The sequence below is a fragment of the Scyliorhinus canicula genome, chromosome 17 (genome assembly GCF_902713615.1).
Source record: "Scyliorhinus canicula chromosome 17, sScyCan1.1, whole genome shotgun sequence".
Classification (NCBI taxonomy): Eukaryota; Metazoa; Chordata; class Chondrichthyes; order Carcharhiniformes; family Scyliorhinidae; genus Scyliorhinus; species Scyliorhinus canicula.
Window position 1 is genome coordinate 35,394,715 of NC_052162.1, and position 24,980 is coordinate 35,419,694.

General features: G+C 48.1%; 1 protein-coding gene across 4 annotated transcripts in view; it reads left to right on the forward strand.

Moving 5' to 3' along the window:
* The window catches only part of LOC119951941 (E3 ubiquitin-protein ligase XIAP-like), a 45,303-nt gene extending 20,587 nt beyond the window's left edge, over positions 1-24,716 (forward strand). For 3 of the 4 annotated variants that reach the window (XM_038775335.1, XM_038775336.1, XM_038775334.1), the window contains exons 3-7: positions 2,118-2,217; positions 3,412-3,490; positions 18,229-18,277; positions 18,470-18,664; positions 22,980-23,194. In XM_038775335.1, the coding sequence (XP_038631263.1) occupies positions 2,118-2,217; positions 3,412-3,490; positions 18,229-18,277; positions 18,470-18,664; positions 22,980-23,170 (614 nt within the window). In that variant the 3' untranslated portion in view covers positions 23,171-23,194. Of the gene's footprint in view, positions 1-2,117; positions 2,218-3,411; positions 3,491-18,228; positions 18,278-18,469; positions 18,665-22,979 lie in introns of all 4 variants that reach the window. The other variant, XM_038775337.1, reaches the window with a different exon arrangement.
* Positions 24,717-24,980: the final 264 nt, after the last annotated feature.

Genomic DNA, 24,980 nt, shown 5'->3' on the forward strand with positions numbered 1-24,980 from the left:
AAGCAGGTCAGGGAATCATAGTGGGATAAAAATGATGTAGTTAATGGGAGGAGCCAGGTCTGTAGCAGGAAGTTTGGCTTTTAGTTTTGCTCCAAGGTTTCAGCTGAGCAGCAGCTTTTGCCAAAGGCTGCGCAGTTGAGCAGCAGTCTGACACAGACATAAGGATCTGCAGGCTGTTTCGTTAAAAAAATTCTCACACTCGCGCTCTCTCCCTTCAAACAGTATTTCCAATAAATCTCTATTCAAGTGCCTATCAAGTAACCTTGTGTTTACTAACGTTATTTATAAGTGGCTTTTGACCTGTGGCGTTTGCTTAATTTGAGACAGAAAGGTATCAGTTAGAAGTTAGTGTTTCCTTTTATTGTTAACAATTGTTTAATTGTAAGCAATTTCTGTGATATTGTTTCATCCTGTGTTAAGAATAATGTTTTTGGCAGCACGGTGGCTCAGTGGGTTAGCCATGCTGCCTCACGGCGCCGAGGTCCCAGGGTCGATCCCGGCTCTGGGTCACTGTCCGTGTGGAGTTTGCACATTCTCCCCGTGTTTGCGTGGGTTTCGCCCCCACAACCCAAAGATGTGTAGAGTAGGTGGATTGGCCACGCTAAATTGCCCCTTAATAGGAAAAAATGAATTGGGTACTCTAAATTTTTTTTAAAAAGAATAAAGTTTTTATTTTAATGTAACACATCCCTATTTGTCAGTTGAATCGCTCCCGGAGCAATATATATTTCCCCCTCAGTTTTGCAATTTTTAAAAAAAGTGTTTGGGGGTTCTTGTCCGGTATCCTTTTTTGAAATAAATTTAGAGTGCCCAATTCATTTTTTCCAATTTATCGTGGTCAATCCACCTACCCTTCACATCTTTTTGGTTGTGGGGGTGAAACCCATGCAAACACGGGCAGAATGTGCAAACTCCGCACGGACAGTGACCCAGAGCCGGGATCGAACGTGGGACCTCGGCGCCGTGAGACAGCAGTGCTAACCACTGTGCCACCGTGCTGCCCCTTGTATCATATCCTAATAAATGTTGGGATCTCATCCGGGATGTTTACACGTATGCAACTTAATTTAGTTGCTCCTGCGATTGCCCAAGTTTAGAATATCAGGGAAAATTCTGTGTGTGCTGTACAAAGAAAGAACAAAGAAAAATTACAGCACAGGAACAGGCCCTTTGGCCCTCCAAGCCTGCGCCGATCCAGATGCTCTATCTGAAACTGTCACCTATTTTCTAAGGATCTGTATCCCTCTGCTCCCTGCCCATTCATGTATCTGTCTACATACATCTTAAATGACACTACCATGCCCGCTTCTACCACCTCCGCCGGCAATGTGTTCCCAGCACCCACCACCCTCTGCATAAAGAACTTTCCACGCATATCTCCCTTAAACTTTTCCCCCCTCTCGCCTTGCACTCGTGACCCTGAGTAATTGAGTCCCCCACTCTGGAGGGGGGGAAGCTTCTTGCTATCCACCCTATCTATACCTCTCATGATTTTGTAGAACTCAATGAGGTAGCAAAATTTGTGTTGGGCCTGTTTGAATGGTAGCCCCTCCAGTCTGCCCCCCTCCCTTGTGGGCTCACCAGAGCAATTTCACACTTGCACATGTTGAGTTTGTAGCGGAGAAGTACTCTTCTGAAATTTTGCTTCCGGGAAACCCACCTGTCACGTCATTGACTTCTCACAAACCCACATTCATAAATTTCAGCATAATATTTCGATGAGTTGGCAGGAAAATTTAGCTCGCTCACTGCTTAAGAGACGATGGGGTTTCTTTTTGTTTCGACTTGTGCAGCACATTTTGATGAAGGCAGTGACTTTTTGACAGTGACTTTTATTTTTATATCCGCAACTCTGCAGTGTCGCACTTGTGGTCAGTTGATCACGAGGTCGGCAAACTGGCATCCTGCTAATCTGTATGGCCTAGTAACGTGCAACTTGGTGTACTTGCTCCTGAGGCGTCTCCCTCCATTGTATTCATGAGAAAAGCATGGTCTAAAATATATTTTTAGTGCTTTGTTACAGCCTTTTTATATTTCAACAAATTCAATTGTGCAACATTTATAAGCTGTCTCAGTAAATATTATGAAAAATGCTAAATTGTGGCTTTAAATTTTAGGTAACGAAGACAACGTAAAGTGTTTTCACTGTGATGGAGGCCTGAGAAATTGGGAATCTAGTGATGAAGCTTGGGAGCAGCATGCAAAATGGTTTCCAGGGTAAAAGACAAAATATGTTTTCAACTATTTGCATAGGGTTATACAAGTGATTTTGCTGTTGAATCTTTGCTGTTCTAGATTGGCTCAGTGCTCATGGGGATTAATAGCCTACTTCTGTTCCTATTATTTACTATTTCTTACCCCTCTGGCTTTACAAACCAGATCATGTGCTGCCGCGAAACAAGTTGTTGTCTGCAGTGCCACCAGACCTGAAGTGGAGCTTCGCACTTTGTGTACGGGTTTCTTTGGATGGAAATTGTTTTCCCTCCTGGGCACCTTGTCAGGAGCCCATTTTTGAATGTCAGATCTGTTTGCAGTCCGATGGCAGTTTCTTGACCTCTGGGTGCCAAGCCGGGATTCAAACCTGGGACCCTGGAGCTGTGAAGCAACTGTGCTAACCACTGTGCTACCGTGCCACCCAACTTCTCACGGGTAATTCCCCATGACCCTCCGAAAGGTTTCCTGCTCTGAGTTAGTCAGAGTTTTTGGTTCCAAATTGCTTACCTGGAACGTTAACCAGGAACTACTGGACAGAAAACTCAGTGCAATTCCACAACTGAAGCCCCACCCAGACCTGACTTCACTACTGTGCACTCCCTTTTCCCCTTGCCTTCTCTCTCTGGCTTTTCAAAGAAGCTTTCAACATTTAAACTCTTCACTCACTAGAATACAGCACTTACTGCTGTAAAAAGGGAGCATGGTTTCTTGAGATTTGCCTGTCTCAGATTTCCAGCACTGAGCCAGTTTGGAAGAATCCTCCATCAACAGATTGCCCAGAAAAATCTAAGGAAGTGAAGTGTTTTTCAAAAACAAAATAAGTTTATGTACCCAATTATTTCTCTCCCCCCCCCCCCTCCCGCCCCTCCCAATTAAGAGGCAATTTAGCACGGGGAGGATGTGGAATTTCCACATGGGCAGTTACCCGGGCCGGGATAGAACCTGGGTCTATGGCGCTGAGACAGCAGTGCTAACCGCTGTGCCGACCCGTCTTTTTTTTTTTGCCTGATCAGGGTCGGAAATAGGGGCCCTGATCCTGATGGGAGAATTTGGGCCATTATTTTGGCTTTTTAAAAAAAAACAAAAACAAATTATGAATAAGACTTGATGCTTTCTATCTAAGGTTTCTAAATTCAGATGCAATGTAAATATGTTGAGGAAATTCCTGGAAAATAACTACTGCTATTGTCCAAATAGGTGTGCGTTCCTCATTCAACAGAAAGGCCATGAGTTTGTCAATGATGTTCAGTTGAAGAAATTATGCTCCAGTTCTACTGTAAGCTCCTCTTGCTCTTGAATTATTATTGCTTTACTCCTGTGAAACAGGCATCAGTAGAATTCAGTGATTTTGTAAACTTGGTCTGTTTATTTCAATTGTATAACTGAATGTGTAATTGCCAACTGGATCGCCATAGAAACCCTACAGTGCAGAAAGAGGCCATTAGGCCCATTGAATCTGCACAGTCCCATTGAAAGAACACTTCATCCAAGTCACTCCCCCCTGCCTCATCCCCACATCCCCATAACCCGCACATATTTGGACACTAAGGGGCCATTTAGCATGTCCAGATCACCTAACCTGCACATAGTTGGACTGGGGGAGGAAACCGGAGCACCCGGAGGAAATCCACACAGGAAAAGGGAGATCATCTCAGAAGAACCGGGAGACACAGGGAGAACATCTCGGGATGTCTAAATGAGCGATGTGCGTAATGGCTGATACTTTGCAAGATCTTGATCCAGAGTAATTGCTGTTGAGCAACAAACCATATTATGGGTTGGATGAAGCAAGATGACATGTCCTCCCATCAGTTGTCCTCGTAGTGATAATGACTGACATAACTGAAAACTTAGCAGAAATTAATTGATGGCTTGAATTTTGCAGGGAGCGTGAGGTGGTTAATTGTGTTCTCCGTCGACTTCCGGTTGCGGCTATGCGGAGCTAAGCCGCACGTTCGGCAGCTCCCGCTTTAATAGGACTTGTGGGCTCTTTTAAGGGCCCCAAACGGCACTGATTCGACAATTCCCGGTGGATAAAGGGGTCTGGAGCAAAACCCCCCGGGATTTATGGTGCGGACTCGAAGTGGGGCAAGGAGAAAAACGGCAGCAGCTCCCCTGGAAAAGCAGGGGAAGGTGGACAAAATGGCGGCCGGTGGAGCCCCTGAGGAGTGGAGGCAGTGGGCGGAGGAGCAGCAGGAGGCCCTTCTGCGCTATTTTACCGAGCTGAAAGGGGAGTTGTTGGAATCCCTGAAGGTAACGACAAGTAAGCTGCTGGAGACCCAGACAACCCAGGGTGCAGTGATACTTGAGCTGCAGCAGCAGGTCTCTGAGCGCGAGGATGAGGTTTCGGCCCTCGTGGGGAAGGTGGAGATACACGAGGCGCTCCACAAAAAGTGGCAAGATCTGTTCGAGGAGATGGACCTTCGGTCGCGGAGGAAGAACCTGTGGATCCTGGGCCTCGAGGAGGGGTCGGACCTGCTGGCCTATGTGGCCGTGATGTTGAACTCGCTGGTGGGGGCAGGATCCTTCCATCTGCCCCTGGAGCTGGAGGGGGCCCACAGAGTACTGGCCAGGCGGCCTAAGGCGAATGAACCCCCGCGGGCGGTGCTGGCGCGGTTCCATCGGTTCAGTGACCGGGAGTGTGTTCTCCGATGGGCCAAGAAGGTGAGGAGTAGTAAGTGGGAGAATTCGGTAGTGCGTATCTACCAGGACTGGAGTGCGGAGGTGGCCAAGCGGAGAGCCGGGTTTAACCGGACGAAGGCGGTGCTCCATGGAAAGCAGGTGAAGTTCGGCATGTTGCCGCCTGCACGCCTGTGGGTCACTACAACGACCGGCATCACTACTTTGAGTCCCCGGAGGAAGCGTGGGTCTTTGTGCAGGCTGAAAAGCTGGACTCGAACTAGAGATTGGGGGCTGTGGGAGTTTTTCTATTTCTGTATCATTGTTTATGCTGTAGCGGGTTATTCTGTTTGTTTCTGTTTTTTCTCTCGCGTTCGGACGATGTGGGTTATGGTTTTGTGTTCTGAGGGGGGTACTGGGGTTTGTGGTTGATCTGTGTCTTTGTACGGAGTTGGTGGTTGAGTTGGGACTGCGATTTGGGAGCTGCGTTGGTGGGGTGGGGCAGTGTGAAAGCGCAGGCCTTTCTCTGGTTTCCTGCGCTGCGGGACGAGGGGGTGGAGCTGGTGGCGAGGGGCGTGGTTATTAGTCCGGGTTTCCCACGCTGAAGCGGTGTCAAGGAGCTGATGCAGGGGAGGAGGGGGGACCTCATATCAGGAGGGGTCGGAGTTAGAGCGGGAGCTGCCGGGGTCAGCAGAAGTCAGCTGGCTCATGGCAGTACTATGGAGGGAGCGTCGCGGCTAGGAGGGGTCCTAGCCTTGGGGGGGATACCGGGTTGCTGCTGGATTGGCCAGGGAGGAGTTGGGGGGGTCGGGGTGAGGTTCTATTGCCGTGGGAAACGGGCCGAATGGATGCTGGCCAGGGGCGAGCAGTCGATGGGCTATGGCTGGTCGAGGGGGGTGGGGTGTCCCCTGATCCGGCTGATTACGTGGAACGTGAGGGGGTTGAATGGGCCGGTTAAGCGGGCCTGGGTGTTTTCGCATCTGAAGGGGCTGAAGGCGGACGTGGCCATGCTCCAGGAGACCCACCTGAAGGTGGCGGACCAGGTCCGTCTGAGGAAGGGGTGGGTGGGGCAGGTTTTCCACTCCGGGCTCGACTCGAAGAACCGGGGGGGGTGGCGATCCTGGTGGGGAAGAGGGTGACATTTGGGGCGTCTGAGGTGGTGGCTGATAGTGGCGGCAGATATGTGATGGTGAGCGGTAAGCTGCAGGGGGAGGGGGTGGTGTTGGTTAATGTGTACGCCCCAAATTGGGATGATGCTGGTTTCATGAGGTGTATGTTGGGCCGCATTCCTGACCTGGAGGTGGGGGGGCCTGATCATGGGGGGGGAAACTTCAATACGGTGCTGGATCCCTTAATGGATCGTTCTAGTTCAAGGATAGGTAGGAGGCTGGCGGCGGCCAAGGTGTTGAGGGGGTTTATGGACCAGATGGGAGGAGTGGATCCCTGGAGGTTCGGGAGGCCGAGGGCTCGGGAGTACTCCTTTTTCTCCCATGTGCACAGGGTTTATTCCCGCATTGATTTCTTTGTTTTGAGTAGGGGACTGGTCCCAAGGGTGGAGGAGGCCGAGTATTCGGCTATTGCGATTTCTGACCATGCTCCGCATTGGGTGGATCTGGAGATGGGGGAGGTGCGGGACCAGCGCCCGCTTTGGCGTCTGGACGTGGGGTTGTTGGCTGATGAGGAGGTGTGTAGGAGGGTCCAGGGATGTGTCGAGAGGTACCTCGAGGTCAATGATACTGGGGAGGTCCAGGTGGGGATGGTGTGGGAGGCTCTGAAGGCAGTGATTAGGGGGGAGCTGATCTCCATCCGAGCCCATAGGGAGAAGGGGGAGAGGAGGGAGAGGGAGAGACTGGTGGAGGAGCTGTCAAGTGTGGATAGGTGGTATGCGGAGGCCCCGGAGGAGGGAATTGCTGGGGGAGCAGCGTAGCTTGCAGGCGAAGTTTGATTTATTGACCACCAGAAAGGCGGAGACACAGTGGAGGAAGGCGCAGGGAGCGGTCTGAGTATGGAGAGAAGGCGAGCAGGATGCTGGTGCACCAGCTTCGTAAGTGGGACACGGCCAGGGAGATTGGAATGTGGTGCGGCAGGGGGCGGAGGTCAATGAGGTGTTTAGGGACTTCTATAGGGAACTGTACTGGACAGAGCCGCCGGCAATGGGAGGGGGAATGGAGAGTTTTTTGGACAGGCTCCGATTTCCAAGGATGCAGGAGGCGCAGGTGGAGGGACAGGGGGCGCCGATCGAGTTGGAGGAGCTGGTCAGTGGGATTGGCTACATGCAGTCGGGGAAGGCGCCGGGACCGGATGGGTTCCCGGTTGAATTTTATAAGAAATATGCGGACCTGCTGGGCCCCCTGTTGGTTAGGACCTTCAACGAGGCATGGGAGGGGGGTGTTCTACCCCCGACGATGTCTCGGGCGCTAATCTCCCTGATCCTGAAGCGTGATAAGGACCCCTTGCAGTGCGGATCATACAGGCCGATTTCACTGCTGAATGTAGACGCCAAGTTGCTGGCGAAGATCTTGGCCACTAGAATAGAGGACTGGGTGCCGGGGGTGGTACATGAAGATCAGACGGGGTTTTGTGAAGGGGAGGCAGCTGAACACTAACGTGCGAAAGCTGATAAATGTGATAATGATGCCGGCAGCAGAAGGAGAGGCGGAGATTGTGGTGGCATTGGATGCAGAGAAGGCCTTTGATAGGGTTAAGTGGGGGTACTTGTGGGAGGTGTTAGAGAGGTTCGGGTTTGGGGAGGGGTTTATTAAATGGGTGAGGTTGCTGTACGAGGCCCCGATGGCGAGTGTAGCGACAAATGGGAGGAGGTCCGAGTACTTCAGGCTCCACCGTGGGACGAGGCAGGGGTGCCCCCTGTCCCCCTTGGTTTTTGCGTTGGCAATTGAGCCTCTTGCCATGGCTCTCAGGGAGTCGGGGAGGTGGAGGGGTCTGGTGCGGGGTGGGGAGGAGCACCGAGTGTCGCTTTATGCAGATGACTTGCTGCTGTATGTAGCAGACCCGGTGGGGGGAATGCCGGAGGTGATGGAGATTCTTGCTGAGTTCAGGAGTTTCTCGGGATATAAATTGAACCTGGGCAAGAGTGAGCTGTTTGTCGTACACCCGGGAGATCAGGAGGAGGGGATTGGTAGGCACCCGCTAAAGAGGGCAGTGAGGAGTTTTGGGTACCTGGGGGTTCAGGTGGCTAGGAGCTGGGGGACTCTGCACAAGCTCAATTTTACTAGGTTGGTGGAGCAGATGGAGGAGGAGTTTAAAAGGTGGGACATGCTGTCGTTGGCGGGTAGAGTACGGTCTGTTAAAATTTTTTTTTTTTTTTATAAATTTAGATTAGCCAATTTTTTTTTCCAATTAAGGGGCAATTTAGCGTGGCCAATCCACCTACACTGCACATTTTTGGATTGTGGGGGCGAAACCCACGCAGACACGGGGAGAACGTGCAAACTCCACACGGACAGTGACCCAGAGCCGGGATCGAACCTGGGACCTCAGCGCCGTGAGGCGGTTGTGCTAACCACTAGGCCACCGTGCTGCCCGTACGGTCCGTTAAAATGACGGTGCTCCCGAGGTTTTTGTTTTTGTTTCAGTGCCTCCCCATTTTCGTTCAGAGAGACTTTTTTAGGAGGGTGAACAGCAGCATTCTGGGATTTGTTTGGGCGCACGGGACTCCGAGGGTAAGGGGGGTCTTTTTGGAGCGGGACAGGGATAGAGGGGGGCTGGCGCTGCCCAACCTCTCTGGGTACTATTGGGCAGCTAATGTCTCGATGGTACGTAAGTGGGTAATGGATGGGGAGGGGGCAGCATGGAAACGGATGGAGACGGCGTCCTGTGGAGGCATGAGCCTGAAGGCACTGGTAACGGCACCGCTGTCGCTCCCTCCAGCGAGGTACACTACGAGCCCAGTGGTGGCGGCCACCCTCAAAATGTGGGGGCAGTGGAGGCGACACAGGGGGGAAGTGGGGGGCTCGGTGGAGGCCCCGCTGCGGGGGAACCGCCGGTTTGTCCCAGGGAACATGGATGGCGGGTTTCTGGGGTGGCACAGGGCGGGCATTAGGAAGTTGGGAGACCTGTTTATCGACGGGAGATTCGCGAGCCTTGGTGAACTGGAGGAGAAGTTTGAGCTCCCCCCTGGGGAATATGTTCAGGTACCTTCAGGTCAAGGCGTTTGCTCGGCGACAGGTGGAGGGGTTCCCTTTGCTGCCCCCGGGGGGTAAGGGATAGGGTGCTTTCGGGGGTGTGGGTCGGGGATGGGAAGGTGTCTGACATCTACCAGGTAATGCAGGAGGTGGGGGAGGCATCGGTAGAGGAGCTGAAGGCTAAGTGGGAGGTGGAGCTGGGGGAGCAGATTGAGATGGGGACATGGGCGGACGCCCTGGAGAGGGTGAACTCCTCCTCTTCATGTGCGAGGCTTGGTCTCATCCAGTTCAAGGTGCTGCACCGGGCCCACGTGTCTGGATCTAGGGTGAGTAGGTTCTTTGGGGGCAAAGACAGGTGCGTCAGGTGTTCGGGGAGTCCAGCGAACCATGCCCATATATTCTGGGCATGCCCGGCACTGGAGGAGTTCTGGAAGGGGGTGGCAAGGACGGTGTCGAGGGTGGTGGGATCCAGGGTCAAGCCAGGCTGGGGACTCGCGATATTTGGGGTTGGGGTGGAGCCGGGAGTGCAGGAGGCGCAAGAGGCCGATGTCTTGGCCTTTGCGTCCCTAGTAGCCCGGCGGAGGATCTTGCTGCAGTGGAAAGATGCGAGACCTCCCAGCGTGGAGACCTAGATTAATGACATGGCGGGATTCATTCAGCTGGAGAGGGTCATATTCGCCCTGAGGGGGTCGGTACAAGGGTTCTTTAGGAGGTGGCAGCCTTTCCTCGACTTTCTGGCTCAACGATAAGGTACTAGGTCAGCAGCAGCAGCAACCGGGGGGAATGGGCGGGTGGGTTTTAGGGGGATAGTGTTTAAGTTAATTTGCTTATTAATTTGTTTTGTTTATTGGGGTTGGGTGGGGGGATTTGTTATATGTGTTTACGGGTGCGGGTGGTGTTTATTACTATTATTGTTATTATTGTTTTGATATATATTTTTCAAATAAAAAATTTTTTTTTTAAATAAAAAAATTGTGTTCTCCGTCAGTACCCCTCTGAACCTGAAACTGTTGACAATGTCAGGATGTTGGGCATGGGCAGATTAGTGTGGAAACCCTGAATCTGTGGTCAAGCAGGCTGCTCCACCACAGCCTGTGCTGTGATAGCCTCCACCCGCCGCTGTGGAGCCAACAATCGTGGAAATCGGCGAGCATTTCAACTTTCCCACTCCCACCTGGTTGTTAACCACCCACTTTAAAAAGTTGCACCTTGTTCAATCCAGTGTAATTGGATTTTTAACGATGGTGATCCGGCTGATAACTTGGAATGTGAGGGGCCTGAATGGGCCGGTCAAACGGGCCCGTGTGTTTATGCACCTGAAGGGGCTGAAGGCGGACGTGGCCATGCTTCAGGAGACACATCTGAAGGTGGCGGAACATAGAACATAGAACAGTACAGCACAGAACAGGCCCTTCGGCCCTCGATGTTGTGCCGAGCCATGATCACCCTTCTCAAACCCACGTATCCACCCTATACCCATAACCCAACAACCCTCCCCCCTTAACCTTAGTGGGGACCAGGTTAGACTAAGGAAGGGATGGGTAGGCCAAGTGTTTCATTCGGGGCTGGATGCAAAAAATCGGGGGTGGCGATCCTGGTGGGAAAGAGGGTGTCGTTTAAGGCGTCAAATGTGGTGGCGGACAGCGGCGGGAGGTATGTGATGGTGAGCGGCAAGCTGCAGGGGGAGCGGGTGGTGCTGGTGAACGTATACGCCCCGAACTGGGACGATGCGGGGTTTATGCGGCGCATGTTGGGCCGCATTCCAGATCTGGAGACGGGGGGGGCCTGATAATGGGAGGGGGACTTCAATACGGTGCTGGATCCCCCATTGGATCGATCCAGGACGGGTAGGAGGCCAGCGGCGGCTAAGGTGTTGAGGGGGTTTATGGACCAGATGGGAGGGGTGGATCCTTGGAGGTTTGCGAGGCCGAGGGCCAGGGAGTTCTCATTCTTCTCCCATGTGCATAAGGCCTATTCCCGGATCGATTTTTAAAAATTATGAGCAGGGGGCTGGTTTCGAGGGTGGAGGATGCCGAATATTCGGCGATAGTCATTTCGGATCATGCACTGGGTGGACCTCTAGCTGGGGGATGAGAGAGACCAGCGCCCGCTCTGGCGCTTGGAGGTGGTGCTGCTGGCAGATGAGGAGGTGGGCCGCGGGTTCGAGGATGTTTCAAGAGGTACCTGGAGGCCAATGATAATGGGGAGGTTCGAGTGGGGACTGTCTGGGAGGCATTGAAGGCGGTGATTAGAGGGGAGTTGATCTCCATCCGAGCCCACAGGGAGAGGCTGGTGGGGGAGTTGGTGAGGGTGGATAGGTGATACGCGGAGGCTCCGGAGGAGGGATTGCTGGGTGAGCGGCGTAGTCTTCAGGCCAAGTTTGACTTGCTGACCACCAGAAAGGCGGAAGCTCAGTGGAGGAAGGCACAGGGAGCAGTTAATGAATATGGGGAGACGGTGAGTAGGTTGCTGGCGCATCAGCACCGTAAGCGGGATGCGGCCAGGGAGATTGGTGGAGTTAAGGATAGGGGAGGGAATGTGGTGCGAAGGGGGGGGTAGACATCAAAGGGGTCTTCAGGGACTTTTACGGGGAATTGTATCAGTCTGAACCCCCAGTGGAGGGGGGGGCGGGAATGGGGCGCTTCTTGGACCGGCTGAGATTCCCGAAGGTGGAGGAGGGGCAGGTGGAGTGACTCGGGGCACCGATTGAGCTGGAGGAGCTGGTCAAAGGGATAGGGAGCATGCAGTCGGGGAAGGCGCCGGGGCCGGATGGGTTCCCGGTCGAATTCTATAAAATGTACGTAGACCTGCTGGGTCCCCTGTTGGTTAGGACCTTTAACGAGGCAAGGGATGTCTCAGGCGCTGATTTCCTTGATCCTGAAGCGGGACAAGGACCCCCTGCAGTGTGGATCATACAGGCCGATCTCGCTGTTAAATGTAGACGCCAAGCTGTTGGCGAAGATCTTGGCCACGAGGATAGAGGACTGTGTGCCATGGGTCATCCACGAGGACCAGACGGGGTTCGTGAAGGGAAGGCAGCTGAACACCAACGTACGGAGGCTCTTGAATGTCATTATGATGCCGGCGGTAGCGGGGATAGTGGTGGCGCTAGACGCGGAGAAGGCCTTTGATAGGGTTGAGTGGGGGTACTTGTGGGAGGTGCTGGAAAGGTTTGGGGAGGGGTTTGTCAGATGGGCGAGGTTACTATGAGGCCCCGATGGCGAGCGTGGCCACAAATAGGAGGAGATCGGAGTACTTTTGGTTATACCGAGGGACAAGACAGGGGTGTCCCTTGTCCCCCTTGCTCTTTGCGTTGGCGATCGAACCCCTGGCCATGGCGTTGAGGGAGTCAAGGAACTGGAGGGGACTTGTGCGGGATGGGGAGGAGCACAGAGTGTCGCTTTATGCGGACGACTTATTGCTACATGTGGCGGACCCAGTGGGGGAATGCCAGAGGTGATGAAGATTCTCAGGGACTTTGGGGACTTCTCAGGGTATAAGCTCAACCTGGGTACGAGTGAGCTGTTCATCGTGCACCCGGGGGACCAGGCGGAGGGGATTGGTAGGCTCCCACTAAAAAGGGCGGAGAGGAGCTTTAAGTACCTGGGAGTCCAGGTGGCCAGGAGCTGGGGGGGCCCTGCACAAACTTAACCGTACAAGGCTGGTTGAGCAAATGGAGGAGGAGTTTAAAAGATGGGACATGTTGTCGCTGGCGGGCAGGGTGCAGTCAGTCAAGATGATGGTGCTCCCTAGGTTTTTGTTCCTGTTCCAGTGCCTCCCCATCCTTACCCCGAAGGCCTTTTTTAGGGTCAACAGGAGTATTACGGGATTTGTTTGGGCGCACGGGACCCCGAGGGTGAGGAGGGTTTTTCTGGAATGGGGCAGGGATGGGGGGGCTGGCGCTGCCCAACCTCTGTGGGTACTATTGGGCTGCCAACGCAGCGATGGTGCATAAGTGGGTAATGGACGGGGAAGGGGCAGCATGGAAGAGGATGGCGATGGCGTCCTGTGTGGGCATGAGCCTGGAGGTGCTGGTAACGGCGCCGCTGCCATTCCCTCCAACGAGGTATACCACGAGCCCGGTGGTGGCGGCTACCCTCAAAATTAGGGGGCAATGGAGACGGCACGGGGGAGGTGGGGGCCTCGATTGGGTCCATGATACGGGGGAACCACCGGTTTGTTCCAGGGTGAATTGATGGCGGGTTCCTGAGTTGGCATAGGGCAGGTGTTAGGAGGCTGAGGGACCTGTTTGTAGACGGGAAGTTTGCGAGCCTGGGTGAGTTAGAGGAGACTTTCGGGCTCCCGCCGGGGAACATTTTTAGGTTTATGCAGGTAAGGTGGCAGGTGGTGGGGTTCCCTCTGTTGCCCCCACGTGGGGTCCAGGACAGGGTGCTTTCGGGGGTGTGGGTTGGAGGGGGGAGGATTTCGGACATATACCAAGTGATGCAGGAGGTAGACAAGGCCTCGGTTGAGGAGCTGAAGGGTAAATGGGAAGAGGAGCTGGGTGAGGAGATTGAGGAGGGGACGTGGGTGGATGCTCTGGAAAAAGTGAATTCCTGCTCTTCATGTGCGAGGCTTAGCCTCATACAGTTCAAGGTGCTACATAGGGCTAATATGACCGGGACGAGGATGAGTAGGTTCTTGGAGGGCGAAGACAGGTGTACTAGGTGCTCGGGGAGCCCAGCGAACCATGCCCATATGTTCTGGGCATGCCCAGTGCTGGGGGAATATTGGAAGTGAGTAGCAAGCACGGTGTCGAGGGTGGTAGGATCCAGGGTCAAGCCAGGAGAAGGTGAAATTTGCCCTGAGGGGATCAGTACAGGGGTTTTTCAGGCGGTGGCAGCCTTTCCTGGATTTCCTGGCAGAACGGTAGGGGGAAACGAAAAAAGGCCAGCAGCAGCCCGGGGGGGGGGGGGGGGGGGGGGGGGGGGGTCGTTTCAGTGGGTTGGGTTGAAGGGCCGTGTACATGTGTTCTTTGGTTATGACGGGTGTTTATCTCTTTTTGTATTTAACAGGGGTTGGTTCTTTCTTGTTTTTCTTAATTGTTAATATATTTGTTTTTTGTTAATATTTTCTGTTATTGAAATTTTGTGAAAATCTGAATAAAAATGATTTTTTTGAAAAAAAGAAAAACAACAGGTCTGAGGATAGGAAGCAGTTCAGAATTTAGCAAAGGAGGACCAATTGAAGATTCAAATGGGGAAAATAGAGTCCAAGAGGAAGCTTGCAGGGAACAACTGACTGTAAATGTTTCCTGAGGTACGTTAAGACAAAAAGGTTGGTCAAGACAAATGTAGGTTCCTTATAGTCAGAAAGAGGAAATTATAATGGGGGACTCGGAAATGGCTGGGCAAGTAAATGCATACATTGGTTCTTTCTTCACAAATGAGGACACAAATAAGATAGCAGAAATGTTGGGGAACTCCGGGTTTAGTGAGAGGGAGGAACTGAAGGAGATCAATATCAATAGAGAAATGATTTGGGGAAATTGATGGGGAATAAAGGCTGATAAATCCCCAGGGCCTGATAATCTACATCCCCTGGTACACAAGGAGGTGGCTGTAGAAATAGTGGATGCATTGGTGGTCATCTTCCAAGATTCCATATACTGTGGAACCGTTCCTACAGATTTGAGGATAGCTAATGTAACACTACTATGTAAACAGGGAGGTGGAGCGAAAACCTGGAATTGCAGATCAGTAAGCCTGACTTCGGTAGTGAGGAAAATTCTGGAATCAAATATTTTATAGCAGGGAACATATAAAACAGTGGCAGGATAGGACAGAGTCAGCATGGATTTATGAATTTATTGACACGTTTATAGGAATTCTTAGTATGTAACTAGTAGAGTTCATGAGGGGGGAGGTGGTGGATGTGGTTTATTTGCACTTTCAGAAGGCTTTTAGTGTGTAAAATGAAAGCGCCTGGGTTTAGGGGTAGTGTATTGAGATGGATAGAAAACTGGTTGGCAGACAGGAAACTAGCACTGAAAATAGTTGAGCCCAGGACACTGTTTTCAAGAAGCAGTTAGATTTAGCACTCGAGGGGCAGCACGGTGGCCTAGTGGTTAGCACAACCGCCTCACGGCGCTGAGGTCCCAGGTTCGATCCCGGCTCTGGGTCACTGTCCGTGTGGAGTTTGCACATTCTCCCCGTGTCTGCGTGGGTTTCGCCCCCACAACCCAAAAATGTGCAGAGTAGGTGGATTGGCCACGCTAAATTGCCCCTTAATTGGAAAAAATAATTGGGTAATCTAAATTTATAAAAAAAAAGATATAGCACTCGAGACAAAGGGAATCAAAGGATATGGGGAGGAAAGCGGGATTAAGCTATTGAGTTGGATGACATGCTAAGATCATAATGAATGGTAGAGCAGGCTCGAAGAGCCCATTGGCTTCCTCCTGCCCCTATGTTTCTCTGCCTGTCTATGTTTCTATGTCTTGTGTGTGAAAATCCTTCAATGTAATTGGCTGTTTCAACAGCGTGGCGACGTCAGTAATAATAATAAAACAGCTGGCCCCTCCAGTCTGCCCCACATCATGATGGCCGGATTATCATGAATAAACACTTCATTGCTCCCCATGCAGCATGCAATCTAGAAGTGATCTGGAGAGGTCCAGAGATATAAATGGATCAATTTGTGAAGACACTTGTCTTCCACTTGATGTGATCTTTGACCCAGTTAAGAATCAATTCAGGTCCCTCTTGAAAGCCTGTAGAAAGTCGCCATTCACCACACCAACTGACAATGTTTCCAAAGGCTCGCTACTCCCTGGGAAAAGAATCACAAGCTGACATTCAGTCTGTTCCTGCTCTTGCGTAATTTAACCTCTTGTCCTCTGGTTCTCTGCAGTCTGTTGAACTGGAATAATCACCAGTGCTAACCAGCTTTGAAATATTTTAGACTATCGGGTCACCCCAAGGTCTAGCCCATTGTAAAGTAAGTAGACTATGGTCCTTGTGTCTGTGAGTCACAGCGGTTCTTCTGGCCAGTAATTAAACTCGAGGCTCTCTGTTCAGAAAATAGATTGAGCAATATAAATCCAAAGTGGTTGAGATGTAGATCAGCTATGGCATAATTGAATGGTAGAACAGGCTTGAGGCTTGCACCCTTTTCCATGTTGATGCACTAATTGCAGCAATGGAGTTTTGATTGGACATCAACGCCAAAACCATCTCAAATGGCGAGCATTTAAGTAATGAGCCCATCACTACTTTTATATATTACGACATTGTGGCTGTATCTATATTCAGCACACTACTTGTGGATTTTCTGAGGCTGTCCATTTTGTGACTTAGATGAAGGCATAGAAAGCCATGTGTCCAAGTTTGCTAACAATGCAAAACAAAGTGGGGCAGTAAGCTGTGAGGAGAACGCCCGCTGCAAAGGGCTTTAGATAGGTTAAACGAGTGGCAAAGTGTCAGATTGAGTATAATATGAGGATTGAGAAATTAATTAATTACTTCGGAAAGAATAACAAAGTTGAACTTTTTTTTTAATACTGCACTATTAGTAAATGTTTCCATTCGGAAACATTCAGAGAGGATCCTCGTATAAGAAAAAGCTTGCAGGTGCAGCAAGAAGCATTAAGAAGTCAAATGGCATGTTTGCCTTTATTGTAAGGGGGCTGGAGCACATCAGTGAGCAGTTATCACTACATTTGTGCAGAATTTTGGTGAGCCACCAGCTGGAGTATTGTGCACAGTTTCGGCCTCCTTGTTGAAGGAAGGATATATATAGTTGCCTTTGAAGTGCTCCAGTCAAGGTTCACAAGCATGACTTCTGGGATGAGAGCTGTCAGTAGTTTGGACTTAAAACTCTAAGTTTAGAATGATGAGAAGTGATCTCATTGAAGCATAGAAGTTAACCATTCTGAATGGGCTTGATAGGGTAGAAGATGAAAGGTTGTATTGCCTGGCTGGGGAATCTGGAACATGATGGCACATTTTCAGGATAAGGAGCCGTTCATTTAGAACTGAGATGAGAAATGCCTCCCCTAAAGTGTGGTGGATCTTTGAAACTCTTCTCCAGAGCATTCTTTATGCTTGGATGTTGAGAGTATCCAAGCCTGACATGGATGGATTTTTAGACTCTGAGGATTTAAGGGGTGTAGGGATTGAGTGGCAAAGTGGAATTGAGATACATGAAAGCCAAGATCTCGGGGAATGGTGAAGGAGGCTGTAAGGCCTAACGTTGCTCTTATTTTTCTTGCTAAGGCTCTCCTTTTAATTTTATGATATCAGTCTCCGATTTATTTGTAATATACTGCTTGGATCTCACCAACTTAACTGGTTATAAATGCTGGTCACTGAATCAGGAGACTCTGGATTGAAGTCCCAGTCCAGAGACTTGAACACATCAGGTAGGCTGACAGTTCAGAGCGCTTCTGTGGGACCATTTTTCAAGTGATAAACTCTGTCCTTCAGTGGATGTTTTACACTTTTTAAAAAAACATGGCACTCTTTGAAAGTGCAGAGGGGTCATCTGTGGCATTTTGGCCAACATTTATAATTTACCCAAGACCAGAGAAACAGATTATCTCACATGACTGCAGGGCTTTGCGTTTCCTCCAACGTGACAACAGTGACTTCACTTCAAAAGTGCTTACATAAGAGGAAAATGCTTTCACATGTCCTGAAGTTACAAAGTGCTCTTGAGTACGAGATTCTCAAATGTTGCAACTTCTTAACTTGTGTAGCTTTCTTTGAACATCACCAATAACTTCCCAAAAACATTTCAACTGAATGGAGTGTTCTTAAAATTAAGGAAACAACTCTTAAATGACAGGGGAAATTTGACCAACGTGACCACATGCACACTTTCTGAGATGCCACTCGACCAGATCATTGTTTAGATATATTTTCCAGGTTTGTTCGTTCAGCAGAAATGTGTGCGTTGAGTGCCAAGTCCCAACATGCGTGCGTGTCAGTCTTGATAGAGAATTCCTGCCTGAAGCAGAATCACAGAATTGGAAGTTTCCAGCCCGGGATGATACAAATACCTAAACCCTCCGTCTTGCCATGTGTGGTTAACCTTTTACGTGCAGTTCCATCCGTGTTAAAAGGGCTGAAAATTAGCAGCACCTTATTCCACACGTGCCCTGTTCTGTTTGTTTGATTTTTAATTAGGGCATTGACATTGGGTTGTTTCTGTAAACACTTATTCTGATGCATGATGTAGAAATAATTATCTTTTTATTGAGTATGGAAATTAACATTTGCGAACCGTTTATCCACAATATATTTTCTTTCAGACTGAAGCATTCCCTCAAGAGGCTCCTTCTGCACATCTATCAGAATCTGGTTAGTTTGTTGCTAGCATTTAAATTTTGTGAAATGCCTTGCAAACATGCAGGTATTAACCATCAATTGAACCATTATGCATTAACATTGATTTTTACCACAATTTTTGAACATGATTATCCTGTGCATATTAATTATTTTTCTGTGATTAATATTTCTTCATTGTGTTTGTCTCTTGTACATTTTTTTCAGAAAGCACATCTATGCAATCCCCAGTTGTTCAAGGTGCTCTTGAAATGGGATTTGACAACTCCCTAATAATGGAACTAGTGAAAAAGAAACTCAGATTGACACATGAGACCTACAGGTCTGTTGAAACACTGGTTACAGATCTTCTGTCAGCTGAAAGACAAACTCAGGATCAGGAACACAAGGACGTGAAGGAAGGTAATTGTGAACGTGCTATCCCTGCCTCTCCTCTCGTAGCATGCTCTATTGTTTTTTTTTTTCTAAATTTAGATTACCCAATTATTTTTTTCTATTAAGGGGCAATTTAGCGTGGCCAATCCACCTACTCTGCACATTTTTGGGTTGTGGGGGCGAAACCCACGCAGACACGGGGAGAATGTGCAAACTCCACACGGACAGTGACCCAGAGCCGGGATCGAACCTGGGACCTCAGCGCCGTGAGGCGGTTGTGCTAACCACTAGGCCACCGTGCTGCCCTCATGCTCTATTGTTTTGAGGAAAGATTGCTTCTTTGAACCTAAATGATAACGTACATCACAGAAAAGGGCCGTTCAGTTTAACTGGTACATGTGGTGTTTGTCCTCCACAGGAGGCTCCTTCCACTCTGTTCATCTAACCCTATCATCATTACCTATTTCTTTCTCTTAATTCTGAATATTTTAGTGCAGGACTGCTGCCTCCATGTCTCACACCCACAACCCAGAGAGATGTGCAGGGTAGGTGAATTGGCCATGTGAAATTGCCCCTTAATTGGGGAAAAGAATTTATATTTTAAAGTGGAAATGCTTGTGCGGACTGGATAATCTAATGGATTAAGATTAATATGTCATATTCAGAACATCTCCAAAGCCAACTGTAAACTGATAGGATAGAAATGTTCTCGGTCTAAGGGGCATTCGGTAGGAGGAGGTGGGGCATTTGCTATCTCTCACAGGGTACTTGTTTTATTTTTTGGCTCTTTCTGCTCAATTCCCGGGTTTATTGGTGGACAATCATTTCTCATAAGAAAGTAGAGGTGTCCTTGAAGTATGTCATATGGACCACAACTAAGAAGTTTGCGGCTGAAAATCCTTCGGCTGACTCTGAGGCTTCAAAGGGAGATAGCCAGATTACACCGCTTCCAGGAGAAGGAGCATGTCCGAAAGTGGACCAAGGAGATTTGTGACCGGAGATGGGAAGGAAGCCATGTTAGAATATATCAGGATCTCTGGGCAGAGCTGGCGAAAAAGCGGAAGTTTTGGAGTGGTGTATTCTGCGAGACTATGTTCCTTTGATTCTTGGGAAGAAGCAGAGAGCTTGGACTGTGATCAAGATAAACGGGTTGTCTTCGCCTTGTTGATTGCCCGAAGGCAGATCCTGTTAGGTGGAGATCAACTTCTCCATTCCCCCCCCCCGTGGCGGGGGATCTGCTGGAATTCTTGACGCTTGAGAAGGTCAAATTTGAACTGAGGAAGGATGGAGGGGTTTGACAATTTAAAACATATATTTTTTTTATTCTCCTTTTTCACATTTTCTTCCAAATTTACACCCACCAACAATAAACAGTAATCAGTAACAAATATGTCAATAACAACGATCCCATCCTCCCACCAAACCCCAAACATTAGCCTGCATGTTAACATAAATGACAAAAAGGAATCAGGAATCACCCATAGTCACCATTAACACACACCTCCCCCCCGCCCCCCCCCCAAACTAATGTTCGATGTTATCCAGTTCTTGAAAGTGCATGATGAATAATGCCCATGAAAAGTAGAACCCCTCCGTCCTTCCCCTCAATTCAAACTTAACCTTCTCAAGAGTCAAGAATTCCAACAGGTCCCCCCGCCACGGCACAGGGTGGGGAGGTTGCTCTCTGTGGTGAATGTAATATATGATAATTCACAGTTTTTGTAAGCGCAGTAGCGCTATCCTACCACTAGGGGGAGTAGCTCTGGGAGTACTCAGGAACTTGTACTGGGCTCTGCCCACAACTCCTCCCCCTAGTGCAGCTGTATAAATACTCTTGTCCAGAGTCAGCCTGAGTTCACTAAGAGTTCATCAACGGGTAACAGGCTGGCTCTGAAGTAAGTCGATTAAAGCCTAGATTCATATCGGAAACACGTGTCTGGTGAATTGATGGTTCCATCAATCACCAACCCATCAGGATCCGCCTTCGGGCGATCAACAAGGTGAAGGCTACAGCATCTGCCTCCGTACCTGTTTCCAACCCTGGCTGGTCCGAAACCCTGAATATGGCCTCCCGGTGGCCCAGGTCCAGTTTCATGTGCACCACTTTAGAAATTAACCTAAAAACCTCCTAGTGATCCTCTAGCTTTGGACAGGACCAAAACATATTAACGTGATTAGCGGGGCCCCACCCGCAACGCTCACACACATCTTCTACTCCTTCAAAGAATCGGCTCATCCTCGCCCTCGTGAGATGTGCGCTGTATACCACCTTCAGCTGTGTCAGCCCCAACCTCGTGCACAAGGTGGAGGCGTTCAATCTCCAGAGCACCTCACACCAGAACTCCTCCTCCATATCCTCTCCCAACTCTTCCTCCCACTTTGCTTTGATCCCTTCCAGCGGTGTTTCGTCCTCTTCCGAAATAGCTCCGTAAACCACTGACAGTACCCCCATCTCCAGTCTCCCTGTCATCAGCACCTCTTCCAGCAAGGAGAATAAAAAATATTTTTTTTAAAAAAAAGATAAATGAGTTGTGTGTGGACTGGTTATCGGAAAGGGTTTTGGGGTATTTGTTTTGTTTTTTTTGGCTTGGGATGGTGTTATTTTCTGTAAGTTGTATGGTGGGGGATGGGAGTATAACTTTTTTGTTTCAGGCAATATTTCTCTTATTTGGAAATATATGGGTCTGAGTGTGAATATACTTTTGGAAGGGGTGCTGAATGCTGAATTTGTTTTATTTTGGTAGCCGGGACCGGTCGGGGCAACCTTTTCCTATTTTTGACTCTGGGGATGGGCTGGCGTTAAAGATTTAGCTAGCAAACATGAGTGAGGTGGGGGGAGGGACTGCGGCCTTCTGGACCAGTTCGATGAGCCGAGTGCTTTTGCTTGGTTGGGGGTGAGGTTGGTTCTGAAGGAGTACTGGTCACTGGTGTCTAGAATATGAGCAATATGGATGTTTGTGTGGGGTCTGGTTCAGGGGATAGTGGGGGGCGGGGCTGAGTTTCTGACAGTGACCATGGGATTCTTTTCGTTTCATTGTTTGGGCTGGTTTGATGGCCATCTTGGATGGATCTTGGGTCTATGTCTTCTGCACAGGCACTTCAGAATCCTTTTATGGTGGAAATGGTTGACTCCGAATTATGGGCAAGTGGGTGACCGCCAATTTGGTTGGTCACTTGGAATGTAAGAGGATTAGGCGGCCCAGTCAAGAGTTTTCTCTCACCTAAAGAATCTGAGGGTTAATGTGTTTTTTTGCAAGAGACCCATATGCCGGATGAGGGGGATGGTTCCGGGTTTGGCAGGTAGGTTGATGGTATTAGCGTATGCCTTGACGATGCTGCATTTTTTTTTATGACTGCTTGAGTTTTAAGTAGAGTCTTATGGACTCAACATAAACTTTCTCCCCACAGTTGCTGCCTGACATGCTGACTTTTTCTGGAACTTTGCAGATGCTGGAGATCTGAAATTGAAACAAAATGCTGGAAATACTCAGGTGGCATCTGTGGAGGGAATGTTAACATTTTGGGTCCATGACCCTTCATCAGTGCTGTTAATGGTTTCTTTCCACAGGTACTGCCTGACCTGAGTATTTCCAACCTTTGTCTGTTTTATTACTGACAATACACGACCAGAGTTGCTTGATGCTTGGAATGAATTGCAATCCCGAGTAACCATGCCCATCAATTAAGGTGAACACACAATTCACAGCTACTTTAAGTTTGGGAATGCCTTTTTTTTTACAGCTCAGTGCAACTGTTCCATAACTTGGGTAAATTAAGCATTTTTAGAGGTCTCTGATATAATCCCACAGGAGACCCAAGGGGATGACCCTATTGATCTCCCCCTGGGGCTTGTGGGATACGAGCTCCCCCCCCCCCCCCCCCCCTCCCTGAGGGGAAGAGGCCCAACTGCAGGGCTCATTAAAATCCACTGATTAAAAGCTAGCCAGGAAGGGAACCAGCATCTTCAATGATCCCGGCTGGGACCAATTGTACTCCCCGCTGCTTTGCAGCTTTCATTTACTTTGGAATAAACTAATTTGCTTCTAACCTTTTTTGGGACTCCTGTGATTGTAACAGTTTCATAGGCAGTTATGTGTATTGTCATAACTTAAAATATTTGACCTTAAATGGAAACATCTTGTGACTAACATTTGTATGTTCACCTTGTTACAGTCTCTTTCTAAACCAAGAATTCTTTATTCTTTAAATGTAGTGTTGTTGACCTTCTCGTTGCAAATTTGACTTAAGTAATTTGTTTTTCTAAGCATGGATATGTTAATTACGTTTAACTTCACAATCTGTTAACAACACTTTATTTCACTAAATCTCTCTCTTTTTATAGACGTGAACCTCGAGGAGCAGTTGAAAAAACTGAAGGAAGAAAAGTGTTGCAAAGTTTGCTGGGATCGAGATGTTTGCATTGCCTTCGTACCCTGTGGTCATATAGCTACGTGTAAAGAATGTTCTGTTGTGCAGAAATGTCCTATATGCTGTTCACAAATTCGTGAGAGAGTTAGAATATACTTATCTTAATAGTGAAGTACAACTCACTGAAATATATTGCCTGAGTTTTGCAGTAAATAAAGATTTTATTAACTTGTGATGAGTATTAAATGAATGTGACTACAACTTGTTTCCTATTTAAACTCCTTTAATTTGTAATGACTTATTGAAATAATTGTACAGTAAATTTTAATCATAGCTAGTTAACCAGGAACACCAAAAACATTTAACAAAATAAGCTCTGCAGTGTACAAATTATTGTGAAAAATTATGACTATCTATTTGAAAAGGCCATTATGCTTCAACATAACCAGTTGATCATTTAGTGGGTTTTTTTTGTTTAATCTTGAACAAATCTTTAAGACCTTAGGTTTTAATGGAATTTATCCTAGAGAACTGAGTATCCACTTTCTTGGGCATTCTTTTGTGACAGCATCTTTAATTATGGTGGACTATTTTGTTAAACAAATAAGACCTTCAGTTGAAACATTAAATTTTAATTTCTAATTTATCAGCATATAAAGTGGTAACATTTTGGATTCCTAATATAATGAATTGTATTGAATTCACAGCTTAAGTACAGCCTTTACAAACTTCATGAAGCTGGCAGGCATGGATTGAAATTGTGGATAGTGTTGACATTTTTTTTTTTGCTCTCTCGGTGAATTTTCAATCCCTTCTGGGCATATTGCCAGATGATTGCATACACCATTTCCAGGAGGTGGGGTGGAAAACTGGTGTATTATGGCTTTGTGAATTTGGAAATCTGCCTAACATTAAAAATTATCTTATTTGCACAACCAAAGGAAGCGGAGACAAAGGCATCATGATTTTAAAAAACATCAGCAGTCTAACCATTGTCCTTGGAATTTGTGGTGTGGGATTTCAATGCAGTGTTAAAATTTGCTTGAGTAAATTGGAGCTTGAAGTACCCAACTAAGTATGCACCCTTAACTAAATGCTTAAGAAATGAAAGGTGCTATGCACTGGTCAACTGGTGGCCTGTCATAATATCATGTGAAAATTAAATGTGGAGTTTTAACATTTGGCTGCATAACCAAGTATCTATTCTGAGTCAAGATAATGTTCTTTACGGTATGATGGCTGGTCTGCTGTGATGGGAATAATCTGGTAAACCATTATCCAGTGTTTGTTAAGGGAATCATTATGGAATAGTGGTTCTTGATTTGCTTTTAAGTTGTCTCACTTTTTTAAATTGTTGATTGACACTTGTTAGGAAAGTAGGAAAATGTCAAAACCTGGTTTTAGTTGCAAGTTCACGAGGTTTAAAATAAAATAAATCTGTGACTAGGCACAGGGATCATGTACGTGGATCCGATATATTCTAGATTAGTTGTGTTTTTCTGAAACTTTGACCATGTACTCATACGGGACCAAATTAATAAACAATTAATGTATTTTAAACCCTTTATCTTTTAAAATATCACATGGATCCTGATGTGATTCAATTTTTCAGTTGCACAGTAACATAGCTTGAATCTATATGTATTTATTTGTAATTTTGCAAGGCTGAGAAATGATTTTTAATAAAACTGAACTCTTTCCTAAATCTTCACCTGGAGCCTTGGGTGTAAATAATGCGGCAAAAGATTACTTGACATGTTTTTGTGCTAAATCCTGTTCCACACTAGGGCTGCTTCTTTTTCTTTTTTTCATTCATGGCATGTGGGCAGTCTAGCCTATGCCAACATTGAAGCTAGAAATATTTGTGTGCCTCCTCCAGTTAGATTGTCTCAAACCATGGTCAACAATTAACAATGTAGGAGAGCATACCAGGAACATTACATTACATTCAAGAACATGAATGGTTTCTCATTGT